At 36.5% G+C, this 20,951-nt stretch overlaps 1 protein-coding gene and 1 long non-coding RNA gene across 2 annotated transcripts; both read left to right on the top strand.

Annotated features, from left to right (window-relative positions):
* Positions 1–2: 2 nt before the first annotated feature.
* On the top strand, positions 3–2,722 carry LOC125179495. The gene is made up of 3 exons (XR_007157285.1): positions 3–42; positions 1,504–1,584; positions 2,098–2,722. It is a non-coding gene; the product is annotated as an uncharacterized LOC125179495 (long non-coding RNA).
* A 5,787-nt stretch (positions 2,723–8,509) lies between these two features.
* LOC108668739 (U1 small nuclear ribonucleoprotein C) lies at positions 8,510–18,469 on the top strand. Its single transcript, XM_018155986.2, has 6 exons — positions 8,510–8,643; positions 14,616–14,658; positions 15,921–16,059; positions 16,502–16,558; positions 17,406–17,585; positions 17,956–18,469. Exons 1-6 carry the CDS (start codon positions 8,636–8,638, stop codon positions 18,051–18,053), a joined length of 525 nt encoding a protein of 174 aa, XP_018011475.1. The 5' UTR covers positions 8,510–8,635; the 3' UTR covers positions 18,054–18,469.
* The last annotated feature ends 2,482 nt before the right edge of the window (positions 18,470–20,951 follow it).

Here is a 20,951-nt window from a genome sequence, read left to right as displayed (position 1 = left end):
TAAAGAAATTCAAGCTGTTTACTATTCATGTCATGAACTCTAGTAAGTTGTAACTATATTATGGTATTATTTGATCAGCGTGTTGGCTATTATTATTGGGAATCAATTTTATCTGTGAGGTAATCACAGGATTAAATTGCAAAATATTAAGCAGGTCTTGATCAGACTACTTAGCCTATCCAAAGTAGTAGAAAATTTGGCAGAAGCCACCCATAAATTGGGTAAAACAACTGGGAAGACATCAAAGTTCAGCTGTTACTAGTTACTACAACCTGTTATCCTTTTCTTTATTGAAAAATTATATATCTCTGCATTCTGTAATTTTTGCAAATTAGCCTATGTCTATGTGAACGGGCAAAGCTGCAAAGCAATCGTTTCTGCCTGCAATCTTAGGAAACTTCTGCTTAGTAGTTCTGCCAATTTCCCAATATTTCATATTGATTACAGATCTTTATAGTATTATTAGGTACTCAAATAGCTAAATAGGTAGGGCTTGATAGTCAAGACTCAAGATGGAAAGCCATGGAATGGCTGCATGGCAATCAAAATTATTTCTATAACAGTAACTTTTACTTTTAGGGATATATTTTATGGGTAGTGAACTAATTAAAGACAGATAAGAAAAATATCAACTTTCTCAGCTTCTCAAAAAACTCCACTTCCACTGACAGTTTTGGAGCCAAAGTAACCTGCATGATTTCTTTTATATGAATTGCATATTTCCTGATATTTTTACCTCTCTGACAGGGAGCCAGAAATAGTGGAAATACTTCAGTCATGTCACAGAGACAGAATTAGATATGTTTCACCCCTACTACAAGTGTTCTTAACTCCCAACCCTGAAGTTTTATTTTTTCAATACAAAAACATCCATGAAATGCATTATTCAAAGACAATGGCAGGAGCACAATGAATGGCTCCAAAGTCTAGGGTGGAAAATATTGCTGAGCTGCAACTGGATTGTAGGAGTTCCAATAATAATGACTTTGCATCTAGGGAAAATAGCAAGTGCATTTTTAAACACTGTAAACATTAGGCATATTCTAGATGAAGCAACTTTTTTGAGCTGCAATTGCAGTATCCAGCCATCTTTGATTATACTACAAAAATAGCAACAAATACATCTTCCTCCAATATAAAGGCAATTTTAAGCATGTAAATTTATTTTTTGATGAAAAGTTTTAGTCTTTTATTGTAGCAAGACAGGACCACAAGTCCACCACTATTTTCTTGTAGTTGCACAGGAGTCTGCTACAAGACTGTGGAAGTTCACATTTTAAGGAATGATATATTCACAAGCTGTGATGTTTTTGACTGAACCTAAATACATGACATCTGAGCTCCTAGTTCTGAAAACAAATTAAATTGAGACATCTTGTAGCTGTTACAGTACATATATATTATATAACCATTTTTATATCCACTGTAGCACAGTGGTTAGCCACACCTCCTCACTTACAGGTCTAATTCTAATTTATTCTAATTCTTCTAATTTATTTACAGGTGACATGGTGCAAAATCAGTCATCTACACATTGCGGTGCTGTTGTCTCAGGCTGTTTTTCTGCAAAGCATTACCAGTATTGTAAGTATTCAGCATGTGTTTTCCTTAGTAAGGCTCACATGCTGCCAAATGTTTGTTAAGTTTTTAAGTATCTCTTGTGTGTATTTATTATCTTGTATGGGATACTTACTTGAAAATGTACTTCAGGTAGATATCTGAGCAATTTCTCTGATGCATATATTGCAAAGGTTACTGTAATCATTATAAAGAATATAACTATAGGTTGCTTTAACTAAGTTTATTCTATCAGAGTTATGCGAGTATTTTTGGAGCAATTGAAATGAAAATAAGTGTAACTATATCCAACAAAAAATAATAAACCTTCAAGTAATTTAAGGCAATAAATTACTTAATTTAAGTTTATTATCACACTTATAATTTTTAGGCAGTTCAAACCCAGTGGGGGAATTATAATTGTGAAGAAGATCACTCAACATTTTCTGTCATATAAATGGAATGAGTTAAATAAGAAGATCATTTGTTATAATTACATTTTACTTGCAAACAATATTAAGAAGTCATTTGCATTTTCAGATGAACTCGTCATTGGAGCGAGCAGCCCTCCAAACTTCATGCTTAAGTGGTCCACAGTGGCAAGTGGCGCCTGCAATCGCAAGAGCAACATGAATTTCTAAGTCAACTTTACATTATGTAACATTCACTTTTGCAGGCTTCAAATATTTATACCTTTAGAAATTTTAACCTTAAACTATGCATAATTATATCGCAAGAGCAACATGAATTTCTAAGTCAACTTTACATTATGTAACATTCACTTTTGCAGGCTTCAAATATTTATACCTTTAGAAATTTTAGCCTTAAACTATGCATAATTATATGGAAATTTTTTCCTACAACGCATATACAAATAGAAACATTATAACCGTTATTTCAATAACTGTTAATAGTTTATGTTATTGATGTACTCATGATCAGAGCTTGAAGTGCAAAATTAAAGCAAGTAACGTGTGTTTAAAACTTCACAATATACAATGCGCAACTATCCCTTCCAAGTCATTGTATTCTTGTCACCATCAATTCAATGATCATTTTAACATGTAGCAGGATGCAATTGATGTTACGTACAACATTGGTTATTAAAGTGCCATGTATATATGCTATGAAGAACTCCTTCTAACATGTCACTGTAGAAACGTATAGTGATTGTTGTGGGATCAAGGATCGAATAAACTTGGGTATATATGCACTTACATCATAGAACAGCAGGGGTCAGGTCCATTCGTACTGGCTATTGCATAGAGACTGACAACACCTAGTCGCAGCCGGACCACATTACAACTTGCTACATGACGTCACGCACTAGTTCTTTATTACGACAGTGATTTTTAGCTCGTATCCGCAAAATACCATGACATCTGACATGTTTGGCTCAGGTTCATGTTTGGCTCAGGGTTAGCTACGATTCAAAGCTTACAACACTTGTAATACAGTCATTAACCTCTAGATAATCTGTATTTTATGCTAATGCATTTGTATCTGCAGGTTTATTCGCAGTGGTTTTATATATAAACAAATGCGAGTTTCTAATGAGTGATGAGCGTGTCTCTTTATTGTTAGAAATTTTGATCTCGATGCTATGTGGAGTGTTTAAACGAAACTATATGCAATAGTAAGTATTGGTAGGCATATATCCATTTTTACTAGTAGTACAATTTTGTTATTTAGATATAATTACGTTTAAAATAAACTGTATTTGAACTAAAAGCATTTTTTGCCATTGTTATAAAACTCAGTGCAATAACTTATGTGCCATAATTTCCTGCTTAAATAATTGAAATTTTTTTATGATTTAATTTCTACATGAAATGTAGTAAAAAAATTTAAGTGCAAGCTAAAATTATTAAACATAGCTTAGTTGAATTCCTAGCGTATCAGCATTTGAGCTTTATTAAAAAATTCTCGGCTTTTTGAGTAGATATTTCGCCACATCAGTTAATTCAAAATCTGTAATGTTGTGCCATCAATATAATGGGACTGAAATTATCACTCTGTGAGGTGCAGTATAATGTAACCCAGAGTTGCTTCCAGCGACCCCCCTAATGAAATGCAGAGATTATTTCATTATTGAATATTATTGTCGAGACAGTCATACATTGTCCACCGATGTGAGCGTTAGATTATTTTGCTTTCACATTCATGGAATCGTAAAGCACCGCCCACCGTCACATTATTAACTAAATTATTATAAAAAAGAATTCCCCCTTTTTCATAATCTAAATATTTTCTTCAGTTTGAACGAACACTGGAAACCAATAGCATAATATAATATCCTCTAACCATTACTATGAATTATAATTCGACCCTCTCATTAAAATTATTCATTCAAAGAGTGTTTCTTAACTGTATGTGAGCTTGTTTATAACTGCCTGATTTATATGAATTCGAAGGCAAATCACTTACAATGTATCCAGAGCAATGTTGTTGTCCGCAGTATTGCAACAAACTTATGTTTTGCCTGCTTGCTGTAAGTCTTTTATACATGAAAAATATTGTTCATCGGTCAACAATGCCTAAATGCTGGCATTTGAGAAGCGAGGCTCTTTTTTTATAATTGGTTTTAAGACTTGTGGTGTCCGAAGCACCTGCCAGCCTGTTCCCTGTCAGAGAGAAAGAGCAGAACACCAAACTTGGTACTTTGCTAGTTTAGAGTACAGCTTCTGGTGCCAATGTGCAAGTTATCACGGGACTGCAGCAGGCCTCACAGATAAAACTTGCTCATGTCAGGAGACTGAACCTGAGAGAAAATTAGACTGAACAAGACATAAGTCAATTATATATAGCTCTTTTGGCATCATAGTAAAGCCAGCATTTGAGACTGCAACAGAAATTGTGACATGTTAGAAAATACAAGAGGGCGCTTTGCTGCAGGGATCTGAGCTGCTAGGGCTGTGCTCAGTCTCCAAGGAACTGCAATGTCTGCCAACGCGGCAGCAAAGGCTGTTCTTGGTACTGCAAATCTGGTACATGTTAGCAGCAAGTGTGAGATATTGTATCTTCCTGGTTACAAATGGCACATATTGCATATATCCTTGTTGTTGTTAGTTGTATCTTCCTGGTTACAAATGGCACATATTGCATATATCCTTGTTGTTGTTAGTTGTATCTTCCTGGTTACAAATGGGACATATTGCATATATCCTTGTTGTTGTTAGTTGTATCTTCCTGGTTACAAATGGGACATATTGCATATATCCTTGTTGTTGTTAGTTGCCAGGAACTGCCGCTCGCCGGCGCCCCGTAAAGGCGGCGGCTCCGGGGGAGGAGGAGGGCGCGGAGGATCCACTCCAAGGATGTCGGAAAACGATGGGAGTGAGGAGAGGAATGCCGCAGTCGGTCCAGGGTTAGACCAGAGGTCCAGTAAGGTTAGCGAGGTGAGGTGCGATGGACAATATATGACTGGGCCCTTAAAGTGAACAGCATGCAGTGCAACGGGACCAAGTTTGAGGTTCTGAGGTACAGAGGTAGTGGAAGAGCAGGAATGGAGCTCCGCTACCTGGCACCTGACAACTCGAAAATCAAAGAGAAGCGACTCGTTCGCGATCTAGGAGTTTTGATGAACAATCAGGTCAATTTTGGTGATCACATAGCGGCAATAACCGCAAGAGGTGGGCGACAAATGTGGTGGATCTGGCGGGCACTCAGAACGAGAGAAGCGGAACCGATGATCACACTCTTCGGAGCCCTTGTAATACCTATATTTGAATACTGCTGCCAGCCCTGGACTCCGTTCACACTAGGCGCAATGCGCCAACGGGAAGGGGTCCAACGAATCTTCACTTCCAGGATCAGAGGGATGGAAGAGTTGAACTACTGGGAGAGGTTACAACGACTGGGTCTGTACTCACTGCAGAGGAGACGGGAGTGGTATGTCATTTTATACACATGGAAAATGATAACCAGAATGGCACCAAACTCAGAAAGCGAGACCTTTAAGATTGAGACACGCCATAACGAAAGAAGGGGAAGACTGTGCAGGATCCCCCCACTATACGTAACAGATCGGTGGTCAAATTTCGATCCCTGCGGAAAGGATCCCTTTCCGTGGCCGGGCCGAGGTTGTTTAATGTCCTACCAAGGGATCTAAGAGAGGTGGAGTTCACCCTGGAGACCTTCAAGAGACGACTGGACGTCTTCCTGGGCACAATCCCAGATCGACCTCCCCTGCAACACTACCAGCGGCGAGAAGCAAGCAACAGCATCGTGCATCAGGTGGCCCAAATGAGGGCGGATGAACGATAATCAGAGGCGGCGATCCATCGTGGCCTGGGACTGCTACGTCCCGAACAAATACTAAGGGAACTAAGGGCAGCTGAAGAGGTGATGGTTGGTGTATCTATTACGCCGCACTCAGGGCAGAGAGGGCTATTTTAGGGATACAATCACAATATGATTGAATCCTGTATATATAATAATAATACCCTTGGTTTATGGAGTCCATATTCAAGTCCTTCCTTAATTTCCCAGCATGAAAGTCGTCGAGTCACTGGAAAAGGCTCAATTCGATTCATTTGGATCGTGTCGTGCACATGTTGTCGCATGTTCTGTACGTCATACATTGCAAGCCCAGGGCGTCCTCCATACAAAATGTAGTCATGTTGTCTCATGTTCTGTACGTCATACATGGCAAGCCCAGGGCGTCCTCCATACGAAATGGTAGTCGCAAAGGGTTCGCCACGTATATATAATATACGGTCAAAAAATATCTCCGTATGAAGGAGAAATAAAAAAAAATTCAGGAGCTATACATCTCCGTTGGGTGGTTAGGATTTATATTCAAAATTTCGTTCATATATGTGCAGTAGTTGTGAGAAATTTCTTGAACTCTACGAATTTCAGCCCTTATCGCCATACAACTCACGAGTGAAGGCGAAATTTTGAAAAAAATCACAAGTTAAACATCGTTAGGTGCTAATGAATACGAATACCAAGTATCATCGAGCTGCGTTCGGTAGTTTAGGAGATATTCCTTGATCATTGAATTTGGAGACCGGCCGCGAGTCCGGGCGTAAATTGATCATTGAATTTGGAGGCCGGCCGCGAGTCCGGCCGTAAATTGATCATTGAATTTGGAGGCCGGCCGCGAGTCCGGCCGTAAATTGATTATTGAATTTGGAGACCTAGTTGTGAGCCATTGAAATAGTCATGGAGTGAATTTAAGTGTAAGCAATTTGAACGGCGTATTCTGAGGTACTGAGGCGCGTCTGCCTGTGAAAACTCGGTAACCAAGATACTGCAGATCACGTGACTTACGTACTGACGTGATGAGACAGACGGAAGGTGTACCAGTTCTCTAATCAAGTATTTCATAATTACATAATATCCCGCCCGCCTATACAGACGTACTCGGGATCAAAAATATATTAGAGTTCTTAGCAGTATGCTTGTTAATATTGGTAACGTGATTCGCACCCGACCCACAGCTACTGAGCACTACGTTGAAGGTCTGCGCAACATAGAAAATGGTTGCCTCACCAACTAATTTATTCTTGAATCACGACGTTCGAACATAACTGCATGTGACTTGCCTCACAAGTTTACGCATACATGCACATTTTCTGCTCATATACTATATGTAGTTCATTTCAGGATAATATTTTATATTATATCGTTTCTTATATGATAATATGGATATTCAGAAAAAAGCATATATACGCAGCAAATGAAAATTCGCCAATGAAGCTTGCAGGTAAGTGTGGTGTTGAACATACAAATTAGCATGTTAAAATGTTTTGACCATTTAACAAAAAAATCATGAAAGGAAAAATATAATAATTTTATTTGTAGATGGCGGATAATTGTGAGCTTCAGAACAAAGATGAAATTTAATTTGCTGATAGAAAATGTTTGACTGGATAGTTGGGGAAACGCTAACGAATATGATTTCCATATTCGCTGTAGAGGAAGCCTTCGGAAATTGTGAGTCAATCAATGTCGGTCGCGCACTTCTGAATTATCGATTATAGAAAGATGTGCAATGAGGTAAATTTTTAGAGAAAGTCCAAACTCATACGAGGGGTATTCTTCTCAAATCTTCTCATTCGACCAAACTGCGCATGCGACCAAATTTGCCTGCTGAGCTCAAAGGCATCTTTACTCGCGTCGGCAACTCTGTTAGAATGACAACTCACTCACTTGTGTAAAAACACGGCAAGTGCCAATTCTTTACACAAATTCACTGCCATTAGAATTATAATATATGAAATTATTCATATTGGAGTCGTTCTTAGGGGTTATGATACTGAATCCAGCCGATGGCTACGATGTTGAACTCCCGGCGGTGAATAATGATCCAGTTAGTGATAGGATCGTTTTCTAATGTGTCAATGGAAATTACCGTGTTCAGTAGTTCTGGGATGGGTTTTACTACTGGAATGGTTTTTGGAAATTAAAGTAGAACTAGATAGGTTTTTCATAAGAAAGTTTCGTGGGTGAGCTTATTTCATAAATGCTGTAAATGAAAATTTATAGACTTGGGTGATGTCTTTCAAATATAATGTAACTATTTTAGTCAGCGCATTTGCAATTTTGCATCTTCTTGTGGATCCTGCGATGAAGCTAATAATTACCTAAATTTTATATCAAATCATTATATTCCCTATGTGCGCTAGTTTATCTCATTATTCATTTTTGCAATAGAAATGTGTAATTTAAATTTACACTAAAAACTATGTAACATTTTCAACTAAAAAGCCATGCGGTAGCACCCTATTGCCTATGTTGCGATTTTTTTTATCTTCTATACCATAAGGCTAGCATATAAAAAGATCGATAAGAATTGGATTTAATCACAATATCTTCTAAATTGAATTTATGGTACGAATAATGAGCAGCGAATAAAAATTGGCATCATCCTGATTATTAGCTGTGAAATTTTGTAATACAGGACGTTTAGAGAGTCTTCAGGAGATTCACTTTACCGGGTAGAACGTTTGTGTCGAGCGGTCAGCGGTTCCGAGCTTATCCAGCGGCGTGCAGCTTTCAAGAAAGAGACTTGAGAGTGAAGTCTTTTGCTGCTTTATTAGTATTGAGAATTTTAAATTGAATCATTATCATGCCAAAGTAAGTAAAACTATACCCTTTGGAACAGTTACAGTAAATGTCTTATGTTCCACGCAAATCGTAGGTAATTCTTATGTATTGAAAATTTAGTGACAAATAGCTTACAAATTAATAAGTTGTTGACCTTTAGGAAGAGGTTTTAGTCTAGCTGAGTTTAGTTTTTACTCAATCCAAGAACATTCATAGCAGCCTAGGCCCTAGGCAAGTCCCTAGTAAAGTGTACAGTTTTACTGCATTTGTAAACAATGTTTTCTTTCTCAGCCTTGACTGGATTTAGGTATGAAACTGAGTTTATCACTCAATTTTAAAGGCATGGTGGGGGTGGAATTCAGTTATTTTTTCAGAATTTCAGATGGTGCAATAAATGTTTGTAAATGTTAAACAAGTAAAACAACCGCTTATGAAATTTAATTTCAAAATCTAAAACTATCGTTTCCTTTTATAATTTAGGGTAAACACACCTGGACATAGGGTAAACGCAGTATATTCCAACATCATGGGTAATTCCGTCACCTCTCTAGTTTTTCCTTTATATTAAGCTTTGTTTTAGTTCCATGCATTCGTTGATGGTTCCATCACCATGGTTTAGTTCCATGTGATTGATGGAACCATCAATCACATGAACTAAACCATGGTGATGGTTTAGTTCCATAGTGGCAAGCCAGGCAAACCAGTGATTTTTTAGAATCGGTTCATTTTTAATTTCCTCATTTACTCGAGATTTTAACAGATTTCTTATGTATGATAATTCTGGTATCCAAGATACTTCACTGGTCTACTTATAGGACTCAAAAATGAACTTGAGGGAGAGTCTAAAAAACTCTCTGCTTTGCCACTATGTTAAAATTAGGGTATTATTGCAGATTAACTACATCCAAAAAAAAGGGTGTTTTTTTTTTAATTATATGTTTTTTGGGGTGTAGATTACGAATCTGAAATCAATTTTTGGCGGTCGGCATCGGAAAACCGATTTTTTTCNTCACTCTGAGGATCTAACATTTTCTCGCCAGACCTAGTGTTTTGCGGGAATCTGGCGCGCAATCGTATGACGTCACTATTTCAACCATCTACGCATGCATGGAACTAAGACAAAGCTTAATATAACAGAAAAAGTTGAGAAGTGTCGGAATTACCCACGATGTCGGAATATGGTGCGTTTACCCCACCTTGTATTTTTGAACTGAGTAAGTTCTTTTAGTTTCACCTGGCCAGATTCCTACTTTGAATATTGGTCCATTGGGCCAAAATTTCCTAAAATTGTCAGTGAAAATTATTGTTTCACATAAATTTTCATGGATTTTATTCCAAAGTCATGGATAAAAATTAGCCATTTTCTTATTTTTGCTGAATACTTAGAAAAGAGACCTTAGGAACAGCAAAATTGGCCAGATTCATGGGTATTTTTGCCAATTCATGGGGATTTTTGCCAATTCAAAATTTTCCACTGTGGGCTAGATCGATATTGAATCCAATTTTGAATGTTGGCAGAAGTAGGAAGTAGCAGATTGGAAATATAATTTCACTGGTTATTATTATTAATTGTAGACAAAATATTAATTTTATAAATTTTTTACTGAAGAAATAAGTCAAGGGCCATAGAAATGCCAGGAACATAGTAGGAGTCTAGGAGAAAAGCCTTTTTTTGCTGATCGACACGTGGCATTTTAATATATCTTCTTGTTGAGTCCCGACTGGATTTTTCGAACTGTGGTTTTATGGATTTGCCAGCCGTGATTCCATTTATTTAAGCCTTGAATTCCATATCTTGGCCATGAAGAGCCATTTGCTAGCTGCAAACTTATTTGCAAAGTCCTGTGCATGTGTTACCCAAATCTCTAATTTTACCCTAGAAATGGCAACAGTAGGTAATATTTGTCTTTACTTTTATAGCAACTGAACACATGATAATGCAGTCTGACCGCTCTGGCATGACCGCTACTATGCGATCTTCAACAAGACCTTTTTGTTGACTTATCATTACGTTCTGCATAATATTTTGGCAGGAGTATTGAAGTACTGCAGATTGCGGAAGTTGAAAATTTAATGAAATGACATGTTTGCAAAGCGCAAACTGCAATTTTTTTCAATCAAACAGAAATACATGACTTTAGAGCTGCGAGATTTCTTACCTACTGAAATTATATGATATTAGAGCCACAATATTCCAGAAAAAGTAGGTCTTTTCCTGACCTGACCCTCACCACAAGAGTGAGTGAAAGCACTATTTACCTCCATACTCATACTAGTTTGGAGAAGTCCTACTTTTTCTGAAATATTACAGTTCTAATGTATAATTTTAGCAGGTGTTGAATTTTGCAGCCTTAATGTAATGTATTTTTGCTTGATTTAAATAATTATGGTTTATAAATGTGTCATTTTCTGAAATTTGGAACTTTTAAGTTTTAAAGTTTCTCAGTTCAGTACCATGAGTACCAGATGCACTTATTTCTACCTGAACCTAAAGACAGGGTTCATAGACTAAGTTGATGAGGGATAAGTAAGACACCATCTGTCTAGAGGACTTACTTTGATATGGGGTGGTTATACACAAGGGTTAAATTAGTGGTATAAGGCTAAGACATTGACTGTTAAGCCGAAGTACCATAAAAGGGGGTTACTTAGACTCCCGGGGTAACTTAGACCACTTTTTTATTTTTTAACAAAAACCCCCAAAACTCAAACACTACCGTCAACCGGGGCTACTCGGGACGGTTTTAAGCGTTTTTGTTAATAACTTCTTACGATGAAACATTTCATAAACGAATTTAGGCTCATTTTATAGCTCTTTGCGAGGGCTATCGAATGGCATCTTCAAAAAAATTCCATATGCTATTCGTAAGGAGCCAGAAGCAAAAAAAAAAAGTGTCTCAAGTAGCCCCATCAAACGGGGCTACTCGGGACACTGGGAATAAAACTTCATTTTAAAATATTTGAAGCATGCAGAGCGTACTCATCAATTACTAACAGTACCGTAAAATGGGGTAACTTTGACCACTTTTTTTTTCAAAATGATGCCATTTTTTTACTAGATAAGTTAAACTTAAATTGAAACATGCAAAATACAGGTCTATACTCTAGCTTTACTCGCCATAAATTGCTGGCTCCTGCCTCTCATAGTTTTGATGGTCTTAATTTAAAAAAAAAATGATGGTCTTTGTTACCCCAGCTCTTGGGATTTCTTTGACTGGGTGGTAAAATTATTTTTATTTTTTAGTAAAATAACTCCAAATAACTCCAGGTTGTGGTGCATTGTAGTAGAACTCTTCTAGTTACATATGCAAAAGACAGATTTTAGGAAAGTGTCATAGTTTGCAAATGGGTGGCGCCGCCCCCAAATGGGCNTGGTCTAAGTTCCCCCATTCAGGAGTGGCGCCCCCCATTTGCAAACTATGACACTTTCCTCAAATTTGTCATTTGCATGTGTAACTAGAATAGTTCTACTACAAAGCACCAAAACCTTGACTTATTTTACCAAAAAATATAATTGATTTTACCACCCAGTCTAAGATACCCCAAGAGCTGGGGTAACAAAGACTATCACTTTTTTTAAATTACTTCAAAACTATGAGAGGCAGGAGCCAGTAATTTATGATGAGTGAACCTAGAGGTGGTATTTTGCATGTTTCAATTTAAGTTCAATTTAGCTAGTAAAAAAATGGCATCATTAAAAAAATTTAGTCTAAGTTACCCCCTTTTATGGTAGCTTTAACACGAGTTACATTGTGGTGCGAGTTACGTTCTGGGGGGCCTTGATAAGTTTTTTAGCCCTTTTATAGAATCTCAGCTTCTGCCCAATACTGAGGTCTTGATCATGTGATCTATCTCATGATATTGTCCAGACGCTGACTCAGGTCTAGTACTTTTTCATCAATCTCTACCACATCAAATGAATATTATGTCTGAATTATAATGAATAGAATGAGACACCTTACAGAGACCAGACACATGCTCTCACTAAAATATTCTGCAGCATGAGGGCACCCAAAATGTTTTGTTTATGTATGGGCACCTAATTGTATGTATGGGACACCACATTGTATGTATTGGGTACCACTGTTCTCAAGTTATCTTAAGGGGAGTGTCTGGGTCCAAAATTGACAATTTTGACTTTTCCTGTTTTTATGCTCATCTTTAAGCTTACATTCTGCCACATCAAATGGTACTACATCCATCTCTGTACGTTGATTTATGTGTTCACGTCAGATCCCAAAAGGGTGGGGGTGGTGGAGCCCCTTAACAAAATCCTATGAGAATAATGCTGTCCAGGCACAATAAATATGCAGTCTACAACAAAGAGATCTACAAACAATTCTAGGGGTTTTTCCAATTTCGGTATAATTTTGAATTTTGTTCCGCCATAGTGGGGGTGGCAGGGGGTAAAATTGAAAAATTTATGAAAAATGCTCCCCCACCCACAAAAATGAGAATTTAAAAAAATGCCTAGATAGTTTTATAGATATGGTCATTACACATCAAATAATATGTGTCTTGATGTTGTAGTTTGAAAATCCTAGGACTAGATAGATTTCTACAGTACCGGTACCCCCTTTTTTTGGCCGTTTTCTAAGAATTTCATGTTTTCTTTCCTTTTTTCAAAAAATTCACAGTAACAAAAAAAGTCTTAAATTCTGTTTCGCATGTGTACCAAATTTTGAAGCGATCCGTCCATAAATAAAAAAGTTTTTTTGGGATCAGATGCTCCCCTTAAAATTTTGTATTGATTAAAGACAGTATATATATCGCCCTTGCATTGTACCCAATAACTGAAACAATTACTTGAATAATATGCATTTAAAAATTACTTTTTAAAGACAACACTTCTGAACAATCCAGTGTCTTGGTCAAGTGTCTGAACAATCCACTTGTACAATGAATTTCTAATTTTATTGTCAAATATTGAAAAAAAATTGTTTTTCAAATTTTTTAAGATATCAAAATTTTGTAAATTTTCAAAATTATTTATTCTGTCAATTGATTCGTGCATTGTCTCTGACTTTATACAATTGTGCAAAATTTCAGATCAATTGGACAGGTCAAATTGTGTCATATATGGATTATAAGATTTGTAGCAGACAAAATTATTTTTAAATTTTTTTAATAATGAAAAAAAATTAATTTTTAAAATTATTTATTCTGTCAAATGATTCACGTATTGTCTCCAACTTTACGCAAGTGTGCAAAATTTCAGATCGATTTTACAGGTAGAAGTGTGTTAAATATCTATTATAAGATTTATAGCATACCTGGTACAGACAGACAGACAAACAAGGAGTGAAGTTAATGAGAAGTGTTGTAAAAAATTGCCCTGCTATTCATTTGTCTGTGTAACTACAAACCAATAACAAATACATGGAATTTTACAGCAAATTCTAATCCCAGTAATTCATAAAGAATGCAATACAAAGCCTTTGGGTGTAAATTTTCTCCATTACTTAAAGTAGGTTCTTTATATTAAGTACAAGATAAACAATATTCTGTTTTATTTTTATCAATTAATAAGCAATATATTATATATATATTAATTGAAAATAGCTATATATGTACTACTATTGCACCAAACTAATCTCTACAAAGCTTTTAACTGTTCTTATGGAACGGCTGATTTTCCATACATTTTTTTTTTATCTCAGATTTTCAATTGTACATCAATATCATGAATAAAATTACAGTTATGTTATTATTCTGCAACAGTGGCAAGAATGAAATCTTTCTTCAACATATAATTTTTAGTGACTTATTTTTTTTTCTCATTGGAACTGCAATTTTTATTGTAATTTAAATGACTGCAATAGAAGCATTTATTTTATACAGTCTTTGTAAAGATCTCTCTATAATAAAAAATTTTCTTGAATTATTCTTGTTGTTTATTGGAGATAATTTTTGTCTTACCATCTCATTAAGTCATCATTTTATCTTTAATGAATTACTATTTCATTAACTTATGTAAAACTATAAGCATATTTTGTGTGCAGGTTTTACTGCGACTACTGCGACACGCACCTCACTCATGACTCGGTGAGTAAGATAAATGTGATAACTTAACTCAATGTTTGTGAAAATATTTAATGTTATGTGTTTGATCTTCATATGATTTTGTTGCTTTAACTTACTCAATGTTTGTGAAAATATTTTATGTTATGTGTTTGATCTTCATATGATTTTGTTGCTTTAACTTACTCAATGTTGTAAAAATATTTAATTTTTTTGGTTTGATCTTTTGATTTTGTTGCTTTAAATTGAAACAAGAATTGCTGTTGTATATAATCTTTTCTTTATTAATATTTAAATACTTGTGTGATATTTGGGATCCATTGGTATTGTGTAACCAGTTTCTCTCTGCCTGTCTAGTGAATCTTTTGACATAATTGCATTGATTATAAAATTAGATATTTTTATATTCTAATTTACATATTAGAAATGTATTTGATGAATATATTTATGTATAAACAATAAAAATATATTTCCATATCTTTCTTGTAAATATATGTGTAACCTATATATATATTCAGTTTCCTTCAGGATATATATACAGGACATCAGTTTCCATATATTTTAGTGAAGTTTTTTTTTTTGCAATATGAAGGCTTCAAAACATCTTATATGTAACTACAGGGTGTTTCAGAATTAAGTACCGTAACCCTTTTAATTTGTCAATAAATAAAAAACTAAGAACGTTATGAAGTTGAAACTTGTTTTATTTAAAAGAAGAACATTTTTATAGTAATATTGTATCCTAGTTTTTAAATATAATATCTTTTAAATGCCCACCACAATTGTTTTGACAAAATAGGGCTCTTCTCTTCGTTGCTTTCATAACCTTCATTAGTGTTTCTGACGAGTTATACAGGATAATGACGTAACTATGATACAATATTACCATGAAAATGTTCTTCTTTTAAATAAAACAAGTTTCAACTTCATAACGTTCTTAGTTTTTTATTTATTAACAAATTAAAAGGGTTACTTAATTCTGAAACACCCTGTATATATAATGACATGAACATTCATGTACAGCCTGCATCTGAATATGTATACTAATTGCAGTTTATATGAAGTTATAAATTACTGTTGCAATTATGTGTTTTTTCATATGCTATTTATTCTATTAATAGCTTGTCATTTTCAATCAGTGTTGAGTCAGGCTTTTAATAATAAATAATTGATAAATTGTAATATCATATGCTATTTATGCTATTAATAGCTAGTGTATAGCTCAATTTGTGTCGAGTCAGGCTTTTAATAATTTGAATAGATTTTAATCAAGACTTTGTTTGCAGCCGAGCGTACGCAAGACACACTGCCAGGGGCGCAAGCACAAGGAGAACGTCAAGATATATTACCAGAAGTGGATGGAGGACCAGGCGCAGAACATGATAGACGCCACCACCGCCGCCTTCAAGGCGGGCAAGATGACCGGTGAGGGAACCTTTCCCGGCTACAATGACGCACTATCGTCGTATATAAACTGTCATTTAGGGCTTGTTTAAATTGTTCTTAATATTTATAGGTGTAACTTTATAAAAAAATTAGGGTCAATGTAAAAAAATTCTTCTGTGAGTAATCTAGAAAGAATGTTGGTAATTTGTATTTTCCACAAATTCATTTATAATTCTTAACATTATCATGAGCTGACATTGCCATTCCATTTTTTATTTTGTCTCCTCGTTTCTTTGTCATTCCTGGTACTCAGAAATTTACAATGTTATTTGTGTACGACTTTTCTTAGCTACTAAATCATATGGTATTTTTTTAGGTTCAAGCCATGTTTATGAATGCTTTACACATCCTGTTCCTATTGCCCTGAATACGGCCCTGTATTCAGTGGTGACAATGATTGTAATCATCTGAATACTTGCAGGTTCAACTGCGACGGGCAGCATCAAGACGGGCGCTGCTATACCTCCCCCACACATGGGTGAGTGATCACCTTCAGTCTCTAGTGCAGCTGTACTGTTATTTCCTTGTTTTATTATACATTGCGACCTAAGTACACATAGCAGCCTAAAGCAGATTACCGAATGACATTTTACTGGAATGCGACGTTTCGAATATATCAATATTCATTATCAAGCAAGTGAACAGTTATTACAACGCTAAAAATTGAAATTTGGACATAAGAAGAAGTTTCGTTCGGCTTATTGAAAAAAACAATAAGAAAATTGTTAATAAAAAGTACGCTCTGGTCTTCAATCAAACCAGTATAAATAGCAGCCTAAGTACACATAGCAGCCTAAGTACACATAGCGGCCTAAGTACACATAGCAGCCTAAGTACACATAGCAGCCTAAGTACACATAGCAGCCTGAGTACACATAGCAGCCTAAGTACACATAGCAGCCTAAGTATGTACACATAGCAGCCTGAGTACACATAGCATGTTTTTTAATTGCTAATCATTTGCAGTTTTGCTTTAAAATACAATTTCCGAATATTCTTGTTCTGAATGCCTCTATAATTACTCTCCACTGATTAACGATCCACTAATTGCAATTAGCTTATTACATTACTGAACCATCCTTCCTCATTAATGGCCCATCACATTATTTATATAACAACTCACACCCTATTATTATCAAATATCAATATCACAACATTTGATATTATTATCAAATATCAAATGTTGTGTTAATAATATCACCTTGATATTATTAACACAACACCCCCTCATTAATGACCCATTACACTATTAATCAATTGCCCCTGATTAATGGCCCATTACCCTATTAATCCACTACCCCTGATTAATGACCCATTTATTTCAGTTCCTCCAGGCCCCAGAGGGCCCATGGGCCCGGCAATGGGAGGGCCAATGGGCCCCAACATGGGACCAAATATGGGACCCAACATGGGTCCTATGATGGGACCTCGCGGCCCTATGATGGGGCCAGGGGGACCAATGATGGGTCCCCAGGGCCCTGGCATGTATGGGCCTGGCATGGCTGGTGAGTGCACATCATATAATTTTTTTATTGCTGCACGTTAAATTCCTATTGATGATAAAAATAATGTCTACACTCGAGAAATGAGCGGTTCATTGTCCGAATATGAATGCTCTATTTATGCTTTTTCTGTCAAAATCGATAGCGGGCGATCTTTGATATGCCCGCTATTCTCATACTCCTACTCTATGGAGAATTTCTTTCTCATACTCAGAATTTCTAACTATTTTTTTTTTAATGAGTAAGAAGTATTGTTGTATAAAACCTCATTTTTATTGAATATTGAATAAGAAGTATTGTAGAATGGCCCATTTTAAGAACTATTGTTGGATAATAGCTCTACTAACATTGCTATAATTTTATTGTTTTGCAGGTCCCATGGGGCCAGGTGGGCCTATGGGCCCAATGGGTCCCATGATGATGGGTCCTGGAGGTGGGATGAGGCCCATGATGGCGGGCCCACCAAGATAGGCCCCTCATTATAGATTGTGCATCCCGCCTCCATCTACGACTCTTGTAGACCTACCTCCATCACTGACACTTCTAAACCCATCTTCACCTAAGCCACTTCTGAACACTCCTCCATCTAATCCACTTCTGAACACTCCTCCATCTAAGCCACTTCTATACTGGCCTCCATCATTGCCACTTCTAAACTGGCCTCCATCTAAGCCACTTTTAAATCAGCCTCCATCAACCCCACTTAAGGACCCTTCTGCATCAACGCCATCAACCAGTTGTTAGGCTACTCTTCATGGAAATTGGCCATACTCCTACTTGAATTTATTTGACGTATACTTCCCACACAAAATAAGGATTCGTGCGGACTTGTACACAGTATGTGTAATTTAAATCAAGTGTAGACGTTAATTTTATAGTGAAATTTCTTTGTTGCGTATTATTTTCCTTGGCTTTCTGTTGTCTCTCAAAATGTTGGTTCGCATGCACTCTTGTTGCTTCCAGTGTTGGGAGAACTTGATATTGAACTCGAGAGAAAATCATTTGCTAGAACCCACCAATGTTCTTCAGTAAGCTCCAAATATGATGCGTGTTCGCCGTTCATACTACAAGAACATATGCACGCAATCTTTTACTGGTTGAGAGATTTTGATCAATGCAATAGTTTTGCAGAGTCCGAATGGTCTTTTTCTAAGTACGTACATGAACTGGTAGGTAAGGATGGGAAATAACGTTAGTGCTTACGGTTTACCTCATTCCGAAACCATGTATCAGAGTTATGTCGGCGCTGAAGAATAGGCCTGATGTGGCTTGTCGCCGATTCTTGTACTTATCGTGATCTTGTACTCCGCCAGGTTCGATTTGGTGCCAGGCATTTCAGGTCTGAACATATATTTCTCCATAGCTTTCTCTAGTCTGTTCTTGAACGCGTTCATACTCGGAAAGTGTACATTGTAATCAGGGAGGCTGTTCCACATGGTGACTCGAAGCGAGTAGGTTTCAAACATGGTTGAACTATATATACTAATTCAATCGTGGGTTTCAAATAGTAGCAATAATTCTGAGACCTTGCAGAAACTACGAGTTTATGAAAAAAAAAATTAAAGATTATGAAGCTTCCAAGCCTCAGTTATCGACGTCTGCGTGGGGACCTCATTGAAGTATACAAGTATACTCATGGTTTATACAAGGTCCCCGAAGGATTACTAGAATTTGAAACAAGAACCAACACCAGGGGCCACGACTATAAACTGAAAAAACTGCGCTGCAACTTGTCCACGCGACAACATTTCTTCTCGCTTCGAATCACCGACGCGTGGAACAGCCTCTCTGATTGCATCGTTGGCGCTCCGAGTATGAACGCGTTCAAGAACAGACTAGATAAAGCTATGGAAATATATATGTTCAGATTTGAAATGCCTAGCACCATAGCGAACCCGGTGGAAGTCTCGTAGCTATTTAAAACTATCGTCAGTCTTGTAAATATCCGGTCAAACGACAAGATTTAGATCTATGAACAAGTCACGAAAAATTCTAGATTCGGCAACAGGCCGCATCATGCCTACTCTTTAGCGCCATCACATGTTATGTTAAGTTATAATAAACCTTTGTCGTTCCACTAGGGAATTTATAAGCAACCGAAGTTCTGAACTGTAATTGCCAAAAAATTAATTTACAAAATTTCTTTGGATCGATAAAAATTACTCGCACAGAATGAAAATTGTACTTGCGTAGTATTTGAGTCGTAGAATCGGATGTTCTTTGTTAAGTTTGTTTATATTGTACACTTGTACTTGGAACAGCTGGTTGTGATGGGTTCAGCGAGGCGTCAGGCTGGTTGTTATTGCTGTTAACTCGTTTGCGTGTTATTTTTATTTATCAATTGTTCTCTATGTTAGCTCCTATAAATTAAAGGTAAAACATACAAAATCTATTTAGTATAAGAACTTTTATTAGGTGCTGATGTTTAAATTATTTTTAACTATTCATTTGAGAACGAATGGAGAGCCGTGGTATCACTGATTCACTGGTATGGTTAGAGTTAAACGGGATCACAGGGAGATTGTTTTGGATGTCTTTGAGGAATTCTCCTTGGACCTAAATCTGATATTGTTTAAAAAATTGTCGTTTATTATCTTAAAAGGCTGTTCATACTTCTAAATCAGTGAACGGTGTAAAAATATATGCATGGGGCCGCGGACAGCCTGGGACAGGTCATGAAAATCAGAATCACTGGACACTGATCACAGGTATATTCTGACTCCTGTTAGTGTCAGTCTGTCAGATTTACCAGTTTAGAGCCTATCACGGTATTATTGCAGATTAACTACATCCAAAAAAAAGGGTGTTTTTTTTTTTGAAAAAAATCGGTTTTCCGATGCCGACCGCCAAAAATGGATTTCAGATTCGTAATCTACACCCCAAAAAACATATAATTAAAAAAAAACAGCCTTTTTTTTTGATGTAGTTAATCTGCAATAATACCCCTATCACTGTTGCCTTTGCCTAATTTTTATAGAAGAAATGAAAAATGAATGACATATTTGCCCACAATTATTAAAAGTTGCCTGTGCACATTTCCAACAAAGCAACAATCAATTTTTTGCCAGCAATTTTTGTAAAATTCTGTCGGACATTTGACACAGGCTGACACCTGACAGGCATGGGCCATCATCCATGGAATATATCTTCTTGGCAAGCTGCAACTGAATTTTTCAAGCTGTGGTTTCTTGGATTTGCCAGCCAGCAGCTGTGATTCCATTTCTTTGAGCCATAATTTAATTTCTTTGAGCCGTGAATTCCATACCTTGGCCATTAAAGGCCATTTACATACAAGCCAGCAGCCTGAGCCAGCTGCCAGCCTCAAACTTTTTACCAAGTTCCAAGCACGTGTTACCCCTAAGCCCTAAT

Source organism: Hyalella azteca, unplaced genomic scaffold, assembly GCF_000764305.2.
Source record: "Hyalella azteca isolate HAZT.00-mixed unplaced genomic scaffold, Hazt_2.0.2 contig2205, whole genome shotgun sequence".
Classification (NCBI taxonomy): Eukaryota; Metazoa; Arthropoda; class Malacostraca; order Amphipoda; family Hyalellidae; genus Hyalella; species Hyalella azteca.
Note: the sequence above shows the minus strand (reverse complement) of the source record. Positions and strands in the feature narration are given on the sequence as shown.

Bases quoted from the DNA above. Each gene is read 5' to 3' on its own strand.
- LOC108668739 (XM_018155986.2), top strand. The intron at 16,559-17,405 runs GTGAGTGATCAC...CATTTATTTCAG, and splicing joins TATACCTCCCCCACACATGG to TTCCTCCAGGCCCCAGAGGG. The intron at 17,586-17,955 runs GTGAGTGCACAT...ATTGTTTTGCAG, and splicing joins GTATGGGCCTGGCATGGCTG to GTCCCATGGGGCCAGGTGGG.